This window comes from Brachionichthys hirsutus, chromosome 24 (assembly GCF_040956055.1).
Source record: "Brachionichthys hirsutus isolate HB-005 chromosome 24, CSIRO-AGI_Bhir_v1, whole genome shotgun sequence".
Taxonomy (NCBI): Eukaryota; Metazoa; Chordata; class Actinopteri; order Lophiiformes; family Brachionichthyidae; genus Brachionichthys; species Brachionichthys hirsutus.
In genome coordinates, this window is record NC_090920.1 from 4,736,311 (window position 1) to 4,752,884 (window position 16,574).

The 16,574-nt window shown below is 46.2% G+C and overlaps 1 protein-coding gene across 1 annotated transcript; it reads right to left on the reverse strand.

Annotated features, from left to right (window-relative positions):
- Positions 1–96: 96 nt before the first annotated feature.
- LOC137911871 (protein SON-like) lies at positions 97–11,118 on the reverse strand. The gene is made up of 18 exons (XM_068756215.1): positions 11,035–11,118; positions 10,273–10,476; positions 10,090–10,124; positions 9,849–10,000; positions 7,330–7,385; positions 7,186–7,244; positions 6,485–6,637; positions 6,192–6,355; positions 5,978–6,109; positions 5,782–5,868; positions 4,445–4,648; positions 4,043–4,153; positions 3,626–3,742; positions 3,171–3,318; positions 2,960–3,028; positions 2,640–2,755; positions 1,216–1,317; positions 97–583 (listed from the first exon to the last, which is right to left on the reverse strand). The coding sequence occupies exons 1-18, from the start codon at positions 11,115–11,117 to the stop codon at positions 506–508; spliced, it is 2,070 nt and encodes a 689-aa protein (XP_068612316.1). The 5' UTR covers position 11,118; the 3' UTR covers positions 97–505.
- Positions 11,119–16,574: the final 5,456 nt, after the last annotated feature.

A 16,574-nucleotide genomic window follows, 5' to 3' on the forward strand; every position in this document is an offset into this window, starting at 1 on the left:
ATTTAATTTGATTCACAGAATAATCAAATCTATTCAGAAATGAATATTTCCCTGATTCCCTAAAAAAAGATACACAATTCAACTCGCTACAGCATGAATATTTTTTATTTCTGTCCACACAATATTCAGACGACATTATTGATAGTGACGTTTTTTATTCAATAGCCCAACTTAACCCCGCATTGCTGGGACCATCGACAAATACAACACAGAGAAACACATCTGGTGTAGTCCTAAACTAAGGTATTGGTTAAAATGCTACAACATATATATACTATCCACTTTAAATAAAAGGGAGACTCCATTCCAACTTAATCGCCTTGCCACCGTTTTCTATTTTATCATGGGCATTGTGGACTGAAACCCTTTGTGCATAAGATCAGTCACACATAGCATCAATATAAAGATACTGATCCGCAGTCATAGCGACCGTTCTGAAATTAGAGTATTTATAAAATGATTACTATAAATAAGCCACGACAGAATGACCATTTAGAAAGAAGTCCTACGTAGAAAACAGCGGACCAGTAGAAGCTGCAGTGAAGACGGGGCCAGTGTAAAGTCCCGGTCCATCAGCAGGAACCTAGAAACAAAAGCCGTTAAAATACAGAATTATAGAAGCATTCCTTTTTAAAAAAATGTAAGAATTAAAAAAAATTCTATAGTGCCAGATTATAATAGATTATAATCTCAAGGCACTTTTACAGGAGTAGCAGGGAAAGGCAGAACCAAACTTGACCCACGAGAGCAAGCACTTTGGAGACGGAGGAAAGACTTCCCTTTAACAGGCAGAAGCCTTGGACAGAACCTCCGCCCTGATTTCGCGTCTCGCCACCGGCTACTGGCAGTTTTTTTTAGATTTGATTTGAAGATTACTGATGAATTTTAAAGCTATTAGCGGATCATTTCCTGATTATATTACAGAGTTGCTAGTCCCTTAGGAGCCACAGCGCTGCCTCAAATCCTCAGGAAGGGCTCTGCCCCCCCCCCCCCAGCTGTAAAACTCACTGCCAGAGATTCAGACATCTATAAAAGCTTCTTAAAAATGCCTCTTATCGATCTTGTTTATTTACTTCGTAGAAGTTAAAGGCATGTGGCAACGGAGAACCCGATAAAGAGCGAGAGAGTAAAGGAGATAAACGTGTTGCTTTTGGGTACGAATATATAATGAGCTAAGCGAGTTTGCTTCCCTTCACGGAGATGCTTGAACGTTACCTCTCCCAGAGCTTGCAGTGCGACTGTAGCCGCCATGGCTTTGGCGTGTTTCTTATTGGGACTAGCCGTCTGAGGCTGGTAGTCCAAACCCTCCACCGTCACCTGGGGAGAAAGGAACGGTCGCACCGCTGAATCTTCATCCATTCCATGCCAAAAACGCGTAAAACACAGTCCTGAGAGCTTCTTGCAGGAATGAAAACACTAAAACTTCCAGTTTATAGATCCACGCTAGACAATTAAGCCGAAGTCTGTCGGTGCTCAGAGTCTGCAGGGGCGAGAACCTGGTTTCAGGGGAGACAACTGCTACATTAGTGACAGTTTCTTTGTTTCCCTAAGGCTTTACCGGTGCGCAGGGTTTCGTCCAGGACGTCCCGACTTGTGCTGGACACTGATGACGCGTCAAAGTTCATCGACGAGCAATCGGTAATCGGAGCAGAGCAGAAACGAAAGGCCGAAACCACCCAGGAGCAGTAATTTAGTTCACTGGTATTGATAAATGTCAATGATTTATGTACGGAGGACTTTCAACGGCTTTTTAGAAATGCTCCTCTTAGACAGGATGTGAGACTGTACTTGTACTGTAATACATGCTACTGTGTGACTGTACTTGTACTGTAATACATGCTACTGTGTGACTGTACTTGTACTGTAATACATGCTACTGTGTGACTGTACTTGTACTGTAATACATGCTACTGTGTGACTGTACTTGTACTGTAATACATGCTACTGTTTGACTGTACTTGTACTGTAATACATGCTACTGTTTGACTGTACTTGTACTGTAATACATGCTACTGTGTGACTGTACTTGTACTGTAATACATGCTACTGTGTGACTGTACTTGTACTGTAATACATGCTACTGTGTGACTGTACTTGTACTGTAATACATGCTACTGTGTGACTGTACTTGTACTGTGATACATGCTACTGTGTGACTGTACTTGTACTGTAATACATGCTACTGTGTGACTGTACTTGTACTGTAATACATGCTACTGTTTGACTGTACTTGTACTGTAATACATGCTACTGTGTGACTGTACTTGTACTGTAATACATGCTACTGTTTGACTGTACTTGTACTGTAATACATGCTACTGTTTGTACTTTTACTGTAATACACAATACTGTTTGACTGTACTTGTACTGTAACATTCTATCTAATATATTAATCATCTTCATCAGCATTCGCATTATGAATGCTAATGCTAGTTAGCATGTCATATGATGCAATGCTGCACATGTATATGTGCTTTAATTTAATTTAATTTTAAAATTACGTCATTTTTCTGAGGCTAGAAAATGCTTTTTTTATAATAATGGAAATGTTTAAAGAAAAAACAATATAGCAGAAAATCTGCGGAAACTGAGCCGCGATATCACGAGGGACGGCTGCACACAAGGTCAAGAGGACTCACCTTGAACAGGAAGTTCTTGCGGTGGTCTGGACCACCGTGATGAACCATAACAAAGTCCGGCTGCATGATCCGCCTCTTGTTGCACAACTCGATGAGCGCCGACACCGGGTGCTTCCCTGGAGCAGCGAAACAGAACAACTCAATAAATGTTTACTTCTATAGCGCCAGATCAGCAAGCAATACGGTGACAGAGGCGAGGAAAGGCTTGCTTTGAACAGGCAGAAACCTAGGACAGAACCCTAAGGCTCATAGTGGGCGGCCTTCTGTCTGGACAGGTTTGGGGGAGAGAGAGAGAGAGAGAGAGAGAGGCCATCTTTTACCCATTAGGTCCTTCGTAACCACGAGTCCTCCCGTCTGTTTTTGTGGCTTCTCTCCTTCAGCAACCAAACCTGGAAACACACGAGAATCGTCGTCATCGATTCCACCGCAGCCACTTGGGTGAGCGCTAACACGCTAACACGCTAACACGCTAACACGCCAACACGCTAACAGGAACAATCGATTCAAAACGAGTGTCCATCGGTTTCGGACCTTTGCGGTCGACCTTGAAGTCGATGACGATCGGCTCCACGGTGCCCTCCCGGTTGCGTCCGAGGCCCTCTCCCATCCTCCACCCCATTTTCCTCATGAGGAACTCTCCGACCCCCCCGGATACAGGAGCTGCTCTGAGGAACTGATCCTAGCCAAGATACAAAAAATAAACATCGAGTCAAACGCTAATATTAGTGGGTTTTTGAGGTGTGTAAATCACAATAGAGAGGGAGAGAAAGGTTTCAAATAGGCTGCTGTGTTCAAAGGTTCAAAGGTTCGACCTGCCTAGACCAGACTTTCATCTAGATTTCTATCCCTGCCTCAATTGTCCCCTAAAACGTTAACGTTAAGTAACGTTGAGGTGTTATTTCACGACGGATGACCGACTCAGCTCACTCTGCTCCTTCCCATCTCAACTTTGGACCCGCCTGAAGGCTCGTGTTTTTGCGTCTTACCTTCTTCAGCCACGCCTGCGGACCGCCGGTGGACAGCTCCTCGGAGCTGAGGACCTGGGCGCCAGTTGACCCGGTGAACAGACCGGGAATAGTGCTGGACTGGGCCCACGCGTCCACCTGTGAGACCAGTGCAACATCCCCGACATCAGTCAGAATACGGGGTCCTATTACACGTGTCCATTTAACACATGAACAAACGGCGACTCTTCCGGCATCGATTTACGACACGAGACTCGCGACAGTTCGACTTTACGACCGCACCGGTCTGTTGATGTTGTTTGGTCCGTTTAAGGCGAAGCGGGCGTCAGTTCCTTCAGTCTCACCCACGACGTCTACCAGGAAATGGTCTCTTTCCACGCCTCATCTATAGAATCATGACGACAACCTGAACATGAATAATAACAATAATAATAATACCTGCTCTTGTGCCCGGCTGAGCAAGCAAATGGCGTCGACATCGCAGGGATTCTCCGCCAATCGCTTCTGGGCTTTGATTCTCTCGCACAAAGCCTGAGAGATATCTACAGGCTGCGGAGACAGAACGGAGACGGCGGTTATATTCAGAGGACCGAGGGGACAAAAGAAAAAGGTGTGATTTTTAAATGTCACAATCAATCCAGTTAGCTACGATCTGCACTATTTTTTGTCTATTCCCGCTTTTAAAATGAAAAGATTCTTCAAACAAACTTTGAATTCCAAATACCGATCCGTGTCACAGCCAAACCTTTCTCCTCAGAATCAGTTATTATAATCCATTCCTAACTTCTAGTACTCACGGCAACAGTCGGACACACATTTATTCCATATGCACCTCCTCACCTGCACAAGCGGATCCGGAAAAACGCTGTCGTTTTCAGGCGCCGGCTGTTCGAAGCCCTCCGATAAACTCGCCGCCGTTGCCGTTTTACACGACGATGAGGTGCCGGTCAAAACGGGAACAGCCTGCCGGGAGGCGGCCGAGACGGCGTCGGATGATTTTTCAACAGGAACCCATTCTCCATAGAAGCCCGGGGCGTCGCCCTCCTAGAGCGGCAAAAACCCATCAAAGTACAAAAGCACTTTCAGCTGTTGCGTCACCACATTTTTGAAATATACAGGATGTCAGGCGAGAAGTTTCACACTAAAGCTCGTCCCTGAGCCGTTTGCAGCGACAGATTCACTGAACATTAATTTCATCAATCCGGCAGACCGGTCAGCTTAAAGGAAAGTTATTTCAATTCTGGAAAGTATGCCGTACATACTTCCATTTATTTTTCTTTTAGATGAATGCACGATGAATATAATTGAGGCTTGACCTTTTTTTTAACCCTCAACCGACCCACGTGGGACTCTGAGCACAAAAGTAGACTCGAATTTGAAATTATACGTGAATTTGTCACTCTGCGTGGGTTCTCTCCGGGTTCTCCGGCTTCCTCCCTCCACCAAAGACATGCAGCCTGGGCTGATTGGTGACGCTAAATTGCCCGTAGGTGTGAGTGTGTGTGTGGCTGGTTGTCTGTCTCTGTGTTGCCCTGCGATGAACTGGCGGCTTGTCCAGGGTGTCCCCTGCCTCTCGCCCATTGACTGCTGGGATTGGCTCCAGCTTGGCCCGCGACCCGATAGCGGAATAAGCGGTTAGAAAATGATGATGATGAACGTGAATTTGTGTAATTTCCGAGTCTGACAGGCGTCTTATTTTGAAAAACGACCGGATGTTCGCCAATTTAACAATCGCCTGTAAATCTTCTTGGACACGGGATGCATTACTAAAAAAAATAAAGCCATAGACGAAAAATTTATGGCAATGATCTTTATATATATATATAAAGATCATAGCCTTTGCAGTGACGCATGTCTAACAAGTATAATTCCGCCCCGAGTGAAAATGTAAAGGAATTTCCCACCTTGGACTTAATAAAGTTTATCAAATCAAATTGACAATGAAGATGGATTATTCTTTTTTTTTTTTTACATAATATTTTAGAATACCTGAATACTGAGAATAAAGCTGGTGAAAATAAATACAAATATTGCAATATCCTCCTAAGACCCAGCCGCCAGTCAGCATGTCCTCTATAATGGACAAATGTCCACTACAGGGGACATGCTGACTGGCTGGGTCTCAGGAGGATGTACCTGAAACCACGCTGCAACCTTTAATGCACACGCATTCAGACCTTCTTCCGATGTTGGGATCCTGAAGACACAGGAAATTCCTTGGCCATGCCGGCATCACTCTGTGGCGTTGGACGGACGGTTGTGTTCTGGAGGGGGGGGGGGGGCAGAGTTCAACATTATCGAGACAAACAAAAAAAACATTGTGACTATCTCAAGTGCAGCTCGCATGACGCCGACGGGACGGCCAGGCGTTACGTTGATGCTGAAGCTGATCGCCTTCTGCTCCCGGAGAGCCCGCCCCCCGAACGGCTTCTCGTCATCGTCATCCGAAACGTGAGGCATCGCCACCGGCAGCTCTCCTTTGCTGTCCACGATCATCTTGCATTTCTGCAGACACACAAGTTCAGGCTCGCAAGCACATCTTCAACCCCGCGGGAGTACGGTACAGTACGCGCTCGTGTACTCTTACGTCAGTAAACTCCTTAATGCTGATGCTGTTTGCCTGCTTCAGCACCCTCCTCTTCATTTCCTCCAGACCAGACGTGGGGAGCGGCGGCGGCTTGTTGGCGATGGAGGGCAGAGAGATCAGCGAGGACAGAGCCCCCATGTTGGACAGAGCTGCCGTCATGGTGGCTACAAAGACAGCGAGGCAGAGCGGCAAAGGCGTCAGCGGAAAAGCACCGACCGCCGACGGAGGCATCCGTCGGGTCGATCGCTTTAGATCCCTGAACCGTGAAACGGAAATGAGCGTGAGCGTCCTACCGGCAGTCATGCTAGCCATCGCGGCGTTCATGGCCAAAGCAGGAAGCGCCACAGGAAGCGCCGCCGACCTCAAGCCGGCCGGGACCGGCATGCCCGCTCTGACGCACATGGCTGCTGCGTTTGCCTTGGCAATTTCCAACAACTGATCCTTATCTGGGGGGGGGGGGGGGGGGGGGGGGACACAAACGCTATGGTTACAGCACGTGACACAGTAGGTGGCGCTGTTCCCTCACAGCGTGAAAGTCCTGGCTTTCTAGCTTCTCCCCGCGCCTGCGTGGGTTTCCATCGACAGAGACATAAGGTCGTTGAATTGGCAACTTTATAAATTGTCCCCCAAAAGTGCACAAATTATTTGAGTTGTAAAATGGCGGACTTGAAGAACACACTAAGAAATGAACTCCTCTCACGGGAAGTTTTATATCGCCGTAATTAGAACGCCATCGGGTGAGAAGCTGGCGGAGATGCGGATTGGAGCCCCTCTCGCGTCATTGATTACTGATCACCTGCAGAGCTGCGGGTCAGACAGAGTGATCAGTAATCCTGGGGCACCTCAGGGCACTGTTCTCGCTCCCTTCCCGTCTTCACAAGCTCTGATGACTCCGTGGTTGGATCATTATCGTTCACACGTCGTTACGTAATGCTGCCGAACCTCGATGGTTCCCCGTATCAGCGAATTGATCCGAATGGCGTCCTTCTCTCACCCAGCTCGCTGATTCGCTGAGAGCTGTTACTCGAGCTGCAGGGCTTCCAGGTGGGGGACCTATTTTTGCGGAGGACAATCACAGGGGAGTGACTCGGCTCTCGTCTCCAGCGGTCCCTCTGGCTGAATGTCCCTCTTCGCCGACTCCGTGACTTCGACCGAGAGCGTGACCTCCACGACACCCGGCTTCCAGACCTGCTCCTATCGGAGCAGAAAAACACGACAAGCGGCAAACGGCCTCGTTAGGAGTCGTTTGCAAACTCGGACTCTGTTTAAGAGTTAAATGTTGAAACAAGACGGAGAATAAAAAATAGCGGACGTCCCAACAAACCAAATAAAGGAGACGCCATACCGTGATCGCTTCTTCTTCGCAGCGTCCCTCGACCTTGAACCCTTCCTGTAGCTTCTGCGTGGCGACTTCGATCGTTTCGGCCTCCGTGATGACTTTGGCGCTTTCTCCTGCGGGGACGACGATCGTTTCCGCTTCTCCTTCGCCGATGATTTAGCGTTGGAGGCAACGGAACACTGACGGACGCCGGGCCCGGCGGTCTGGCCACACTCAGCAGTTGCGGACTGGTTCAGCATGCACTGCAGTGAACCTGTTAATGTATAACAACCTTAATTAGTAGCAGCACCACCTGCTGGTCAAAGTCAGTCTCTGCGACCGGAGCACCGGCGCCCGTTAACGGTGGTGCTTTGTTACCGTAACGCCGGCGCTACGTTCGTGGATAAATTGCACCTTAACTTCGAGGTTATATTTTTATGGACTCAAATTAATTCAATTACAATGTAAATTTAGAAATGAAGGGTTTACTACGCTTTGTTTTCTCATATTTGCTGTATATAATAGTTTTTGTGAGCTCTGATTGTATGCGAAAGCCAAAAATCTGGTGGACATTTACATGAATTTAAGTTTAGTATTCCCATAAAATTATAAATATAATAATAAAGCGGAAAGTACAGCAAGTACGTACAAACGTGATAAAAGAGGTCCTACCTCGCTCATTTGCTGCGTCTTCGGCTTTCTCCTCTTTTTTCCCCAAAGGCTTGTCGCTTTTGTCGGGACTCGGCAGCGCCGGCCTCGACTCCGACCAGACGAGTCTGGCTTGGATATCTTTCAGGGCGGGCTTCGGGCCCAGCTGAGATCGCTGGGAACTCTTTGACGGGCATTTGGTCGGCTGCAACGACTCTTCCGAAGATCGCCTTTTCTCAGGCGAGCTTCCGGTTAGCCAGACCGTGACAGGATGAAAGAACAATGAGGAACGGCGGCTTGTGGCACATTGTCGTCATCGTATATTGTGAATCCCACAACCACCTTCAACTACGATGGTTGTGGGATATTTCAGACTCTAAGTCGCTCGTCCAAGTCGCACCCGCAGTACAGACAAAAATACAGACAAAAGACAAAAACATATATACGGTAAGTCGCACTGGGCTATAAAGCGTATTTTAATACCTGCAGCTCGTAATCTGAAGAACGGGATTTTCTTTTGGCGCCTATTTGTGTTCAGTCTTTCTCCGTTAAGTTAATGTTACAGGAGTATCAGGAGCCTAGACGCCCCTCCCACCGCTCCCTCCTCCTCAACCCAGCCGGTCCAGACAGATGGCCATCCACTATGAGCCTTATGGTTCTGTCCAAGGTTTCTGCCTGTTAAAAGCAAGCCTTTCCTCGCCTCGGTCGCCGTATTGCTTGTGGATCTGAGCTGAACCACCTGCGGCTCAACGTGGCAAAGACAAAAGAACTGGCAGTGGACCTCTTGGGTTCTGTCCAAGGTTTCTGCCTGTTAAAGGGAGGTTTTTTTCTTGCCTCCGTCTCCAAAGTTCCTGCTCTTGTGGGTCAAGTTGGGTTCTGTCTTTCCTTGCTACACCTCTAAAGTGCCTTGAGGCGACTTTCTGTTGTGATCTGGCGCTACAGAAATAAAACTGAGCCATTAATTATGTTGGCATATTAAACAAGCTCAAATTTCCGAGCCGTTAATTCATCTCAATCTCATTATCGTCCATGTTGAACATGTAATTATTAAATAAGCGACGCGTAAGGGCAGAAAAGAGTCCGACAGAACTCAAGTCAAAACTATTTACATTCGCCAAAGTCAACCTTTTCAAGATGTGAGTTTACTAGGTACCTGGAACAGGTCCTGGGGGGCTGTGGACTGGACATGGAGCGGGTTCTGGATCTTTGGGGATGACGTTTGGAACAAGAATGCGAGTCGCTCCTCTCTGAGCATGAATGCGACTGTGAGCAGGAATGGCAGCTTCTCTCCTTTCTTTCCTCCTCTCCTCTTCCTCTATTGGAGCTATCCTGATAGAAAGCAACAAAGACAGGAGCAGCATCAGTCCATTATGCAATTGAGCCTTAATGGCAAAGTTGGACATTGACAATTAGTGGGAAATGTTTCTGTCGGAAATTCTTCCTCAAAAAGCTACAAAAAAAAAAGTCATTTTTGAGATATCTCTAAATTCCTTTAAATTCTCTGCTAACTTCTGGGAAGGCCCAAAGGCCTCACGAGGTTTATACATACTAGTAGTTCTTTTCATTAGTACTACCAGTATGTGGGAATAAAACCATTACTGTCGAGAGCAGGCATGGGCAAACTACGGCGGCCCTTTGGGCTCTTTAAGTTAAACAGATTCAAGCCTTTTTTTTCCTCGACGGTAATTTACCTGTTTCGGGATGATATCAGGCAGCTCCTCTTGTCGCCTTGGCGATGCGCTTTGATCGCGTTTTCTCTCCCCCTGCTTTGACATGAATTCCGAGTTGGAATCCGACGAGTGGTCTTCATATTTCTTCCTCTTCTTCTTTTTTCGCCTCTTTCCTGTTTGCGACATCGTGACTTATGTTCACCTGTACAAACGTCCTCTTTGCCAGCATGGCATATTTTCTGTTTGACATAAAAGGCCTTACCTCGATGCAGAGTCCCCTTTGCTGGTTCCTCTCGTCTGTGAAGCAAAGACAAGATATGGTTCAGGCACAACGGGGGCAACACAGAATCAGGTATGTGGTGCCAATTTGGGAATGGGAACAAATGTTTAAAAAGAAGCTGCCATCCCTGGGTCCCCGGGGGGGGGCATTCGTCATTAGCCTCACCTGAGCCGATGTTTGGCTCCGCCCTCGCCCTCCGAGGTGCTTTCCTTCTCCTTCTCCTTCTCTCGGTTCCTCTTCTTCTTCTTCTTCTTGTGCTTCTTACGCTTCTTCCGGGAATCACAGGCCCTCAGGTCCGGCTGCCTGCCTCCGTCCGAAGCGGCTTCCTCCGCTCCCTTCTCGGTGACGGCGACGACTCCGTCCGCAGCACTGGGGGACAAATGAAGCATCACAAATTTGAAATGCACTCGCTTTCCCAACGCAGCTTCCTGAATGTCCAGTAACTATCGAAAACTGCGTTAAAAAGAAAGTTGAGAAAATACTTGTCAAACACAATATTACAGTCGCACACAGTATTTCATTAATCCACAGGTAAAAATAAATAAATAAAAGAATACATTAAATTCTCCACCTTTAAAGGGAAAAGGTGCAAAAGCAGAAAGAACTCTTAGCTTGTGCTAGCAAGGCTATATAAAGGACTAGCTTAACCACATGAGGGCTGTTCGTCCCCGACGCGGATTGTTTGCTTCTTTAAATGTCCGCGGAGGACAGGAAACGAAGTTTACATTCATTAATACTTGTGTATTTCTGAACGTCGCCGGCGAGGAGAACGCGTCGCTCACGCGTCCGTGATATTTTCGGTAACCGCGGCAGAAACGATCTACGGAAAATACACCGCGTTTGTTCGGTCGCGACGCCGAACGCCATTAAACGGTTAAAAAAGGACAGACACGGGACAAGAGACAGGAGACACCATAGTGGACGTACGCGTTGTCTTCATTCTGGTCTTCAATCTGTCTGATTTTATTCAGAATGAAATCTTTAAATATTTGCTCCAAGTCAGTCGCCATGTTTAAGTGTGCATCTAATTATTCGGTCCGGGTAGGAACTATAGAAATAGACGGAACGTTTGACACGAAGCTCCGAAGCCTTTTAGTCTTTATATATAAAATATTATAATATGGACATGTATAATAATAATAATAATACTATAACAATAATAATAATATTAATAATGAAATAATAATTATATTATATATGTGTGTGTGTGTATGGAGATGGAATGTTTGACACTGAAGCGCCGAAGCCTTTTACTCTCATATATAAAATATTATAATATGGGAATGGATAATAATAATAATACTAATGCTATAACAATCATAATAATAATAATGAAACAATAATTATATTTTATATATGTGTGTGTGGAGATGGAACGTTTGACCCTGAAGCTCCGAAGCCCGTTTCAGTCTTTATATATATAAATTGAAAGATTTAACCATCTTTTCATGTCAGACTTGGAGGCAAACTTTCTCAGTACATTTAGAGTAGGCTTAAAACTGTCCTGTTGATAAAGCTCATAACTAATGCTGACTTAGCAATCCTGCTACAGGCTTAGAGTGCTGGGAGACTTCCCATGAAGGGAAAGCACCCAAGAGACGCATAGACCGCCTCATTCAGACCATATTCAGATGGTCTAGTCCGGTAGTTCCTATGCCGGGGCTGGATTTAGCTAGCTAGGCTGTCAATATGCAGAACAAATAATATAATTCCTCTTTCTTCCCTGGAGCTGTTTGCTCTCTCCCTCTGTTTGTCCCTCTTTGTGTCTCAGTCTGAAGGTCCTTCTGTCCATGGGCTTCAAACCTGGACCTGCGGATGTCAAAACGGATCTCCTCATTGCTAGCATTAGCATTTGTCTAGCAGCTCTTTAGTCAGCGGTTGCTCAGCAGCTTGCATGTTGAAAATCCTTGGTTGTAGCGTAAATACATGATGTTTTTGTCTGCTCCTGTTATCTCTCTCTCTCTCTCTCTCTCTCTCTCTCTCTCTCAACCCAACCAGTCCAGACAGATGGAAGCCCACTATGAGTCTCAGGTTCCACTCAAGGTTTCTGCCTGTTAAAGGGAAGTTTTTCCCTGCCTCCCTCTCCAAAGCGCTTGCTCTGGCGGGACGAGTTGGGTTCTGTCTTTCCCTGCTACTCCTGTAAAGTGCCTTGAGACGACTTTCTGTTAGGATCTGGTGTTATAGAAATATTAATTGAATTGAATTGAACAAATAATGTCAAAATTTCCTCGTTTGATTGTGTGAGCAAAGGCCAAACGTACCACTGACTTTGGTGTATGCTAATTGGTCATAGCGCATTTAGTGCACTCTGACACACTCTGGACACAACAGTCCTCTGTGTGTGTGTGTGTGTGCGCGCGCGCATGCAAGAATGGTAGTTATGAAAAAATAGATAATTTTGTGTTATGCAAAAAAAATAAAACATGGGGGGAAAAAATGCTGATTCTCTGTGCAGCTTCAGCAGGATCAGACGGAACGTTCCAGCCATCGGTTTAATGAGGCAGAGAACAGCAGCCGAACGTAAGACACAAACACAAAAGACGAAGACACGCGTCTCTCGAGGCGTGACGGTACTTTTCCGTCACCTCTAACATCCAGAGGACAGTCTGCGTTGGATACTCGAACCCACTCTTTGTTTCTGTCTCTATACAGGACAACGTTTTGTTGTTTCTCATAACACATGTCTGTGTGTGTGAGTGTGTGTGTGTGTGTGTGTGTGTGTGTGTGTAGGTGTGTGTGTCTGTGTGTGTCTGTGTGTGTGTGTGTAGGTGTGTGTGTGTGTGTGTAGGTGTGTGTGTCTGTGTGTGTGTGTGTGTGTGTAGGTGTGTGTGTCTGTGTGTGTCTGTGTGTGTGTGTTTGTGTGTGCGTGTGTGTGTCTGTGTGTGTAGGTGTGTGTGTGTGTAGGTGTGTGTGTCTGTGTGTGTGTGTCTGTGTGTGTGTGTGTGTGTGTCTGTGTGTGTGTGTGTGTGTGTGTAGGTGTGTGTGTCTGTGTGTGTCTGTGTGTGTGTGTCTGTGTGTGTTTGTGTGTGTGTGTGTGTGTGTGTGTGTGTCTGTGTGTGTGTGTCTGTGTGTGTGTGTGTGTGTGTGTGTGTGTGTGTGTGTGTGTGTCTGTGTGTGTGTGTGTGTGTGTGTGTCTGTGTGTGTGTGTCTGTGTGTGTGTGTGTGTGTGTGTGTGTGTGTGTGTGTGTGTGTCTCAATAGACTGCTAGTCCTTCACGTATGACGGAAAGTGAAGAAATGATCAATTTGACTTGTCTCCTGTTCGTGTCTTTTGCCTTCTCATAGTCCCAAAGCAGACGCCTGCAACGCTGTCTTCTTGCGTGGCATGCAGAGAATGCGTCCAATGTCAGAGGTCGTCTAAAGTTGAAGGTGAGTCCTGGAAGGACGCTGCACTCCTCACTTCCTGGTTCCGCTGCTCAGGTGATCTGCAGGAGAGGGGCGGGGATTAAGGCAGTGCCAGTCATCATGGGACGGCCTTGAAGAGGAGGCGGTAGAGGTTTCAAACCTTTGGAGGTCAGTGTGGCCTCACTACCCCCCCCCCCCCTCCCCCACCGGGACAGATGAGCAGCCAGTGCGGGTGTGATCATGTGGATGTAGTTACGCAGACACGAGGAGGAATCAGTCCGTAAGGAGGAGCCTGGACTGGGAGGCAACGTTCTGCAGGGAAGGTGACTCGTCGGCATGGGGACTGAAGTGCGGACAAAGTCCAAAGGGAACAAAGGGAATACGTCACATATTATACCTCATTTTAAAGCTGAATAGTCCACCAGGTAAACAAGTAGGATCAGGGTAAACAATTAGTCTGAATCTGTCCCTCATGAAATAGAATATTCCACCGGATGAAAGACTAAAGTCTCTTCTTTCATCAGGAAAAGAAAGTGTGTTCCGATCATTTTTCATTCCGGAGTTATCTGCCGTTGCAAACCTGACCTTGTTTGCTGAACAGAACAAAAAATACAAATGTCATCATAACAATGATTTGTGGCTTTAGGGCCGCCTCGAAATCGTGCGTCTTTGCTGTAGGGAGATGGAAAACAACTATTAAGAGACGCTGTTGTTTTTGTGCTTCCGGATCCTTTGGAATAGGCGGTGGCAGGTAACATACATGATGTAACTCATTACATCAGCAGCATTTTTGCATTAGTTCAGCTAAACATGCAATGAAAACAGTTTCACTGTTTAATGTCTCCAATAGAAGCTCTCCTATTGGCTTGCGTTTTGTTTTGTGGTTTGCTAGGATGACTCATGCGGCCTTGCTGAAGTACAGGAAGTGCATCGTACTACTGATCGGGTGCGTCGTTGCTCTTTATACGCTTGTTGCACATTGTCCATCTTTATATTCCCGTAGAGTAGACTTTCTCGCTGGCTGATTTTGAGGTCTGAAAAAGCTGGCAATTAGCTTATTTCACCTGCAGATGATGCAATCTGCGCTACAAAAACAAAGTCAGCCCCAAGGCACCCTTCTTCCTTTTGTTCACTGATGCATCATCATCAATAGCAGAGAAATCTGCAGAGAAAAAAACAGTCGCTCGCTGCAGGTCCCGAGTCTGTTCCACGGTCCCAAATTGGAGCCTGAGCCAATCTACTGTTGGAAAGTTATGTGAAAGTTCTTAGCATCCTAAAGACATCACAATATTGTCTTTGTGCTCATTAAGAAATATACACCCGACACGGAACATTTTCTAACAAAATTAGAAAATGTGTTTCTTTTGTAATTTCCAATTGACCTTACACGGGCCGGTCCGAGTCAACCAAAGGGCCGTATGCGGCCCTGGGGCCGTACGATGCCCAGGTCTGCCCTCGAGAAAGGACAGGACCCTTATTGTGTTTCCACCCTTTCCATGCGGGAATAAACGCTGTTAAGTAGGTAATTATCTACCGCCCACGTTTTCGTCACTGTGTGAAACATTTGGAGCTTTTTTTTAAAGCAATACCTCTGAAATCTTTATTTTGTCTGTCCTGTTGTTCACGTTGCAAAAAAAAAAAAGATGCTACCCGATTGTATGTAAATGAGGGAATGCAGGAATCACCGCATAATATAAACCTTATCAGTCCTCCCGTCTGTTAATGGTTGTGTGCCTTTTATGACTTACTGGTCAGATCAGCAGGCAGCTTTGTGAGACTTTCACCTTCTTCAAGGGCATCGCGGCTCCAGTTAGACTCACAGTGCTTCCTTTGTCTATTGGTCGCCTTACTCTGTTCTACCTTCCACCAGGAAGTTGTGTCTCTTTCTTCTAGAGACACAACTCAGCGCCGGAGCACCCATAGTAGTGTCTTTAAGAAACACTTCATCAATGTCATGAATTCAAGATTAGGACTCCACCGTGCCTAGTCTAGTCCCACCCGTGGGCAAAGGTCATGCTTGTTTGTTTTTGTCAAGTGCAAACTGACAAGAAATGAACCATCCATCCATCCATCCATCCGTCTTCCCTCTCTCCGGCCACCTCCTCCAGCTCTCCAGGGGGATCCCGAGGCGTTCCCAGGCCGGCCTCGGTCCTTCTTCGGTCACAAAGAGACTTTTCTGGTTGGCTTCGATCTACATGCTCAGCACCTACAGTTTGGCGAATGTGCGATAAAGTATTTTCTGCAGTCGTACATTGTCTCACAGTTTACCATCTTCCATCCTCTTGGTGGATCGGATGCCATGGAGCACGTCTCCTGGCTTTCCCACTTTGGGAAGGATCAATCAAAAGCTTTTTGGGTTTATGTGGGAACTTCATTCGGGAAGTAGATAAAATAAAAAGTACATATTCTCAGCTACACTTTTTTTTCTAAATGATTCGTTTGCACATGAGCTTTTTAAATGTTGAGCTCATGTTTACTTCAACCTCATCCCTCATTGTGGCCTTTTTTCTTTCATTCTAGCGGTTGCCAGTATTTCCTGTTGTATTTCGGCACTCAGATACTTCCTGTCCCCCTGGTTCATTTCCTTCCTGTGTGATTACCTGAACTCTCAATACATTAATTCATTCATTTTCCAACCGCTTTGTCCATTATCGGGTCGAGGGCAGTTTCAGCAGTCAATGGGCGAGAGGCGGGGTACACCCTGGACAAGTCGCCAGTTCATCGCAGTCTCTCAATACAAACTAAACTAAAAGATATGATTCTTTCTTTGGACTAAAAATATATTATGTCTAATGTTCTTCAAGGAAGGATCAGAAGTCAAAATGCACTAAAAGGTCAAGCAATGGAACAACACGATGGGAACAAAGATGTCAACAGCGCTAACTGGAGTTTCCTCTTTGAAGCAGCCTTTATGTCTTTCATAACCTTCGACGTTTTCCCCCGTTCAAAGATCCATCGTCTAATTCTCTCTATCAGTTGATCTATCTGGCTCAAATATTAACCATCGCAAGAATTATTGGAAGGAGCGAGCACTAAACTTTGCACTGCGCCAAGCGGCGGCTAAATGTGGAGCGAGACGTGGATTAATTTGTAACTAAGTGCAAAAGTTTCGCAAGGGCGCAT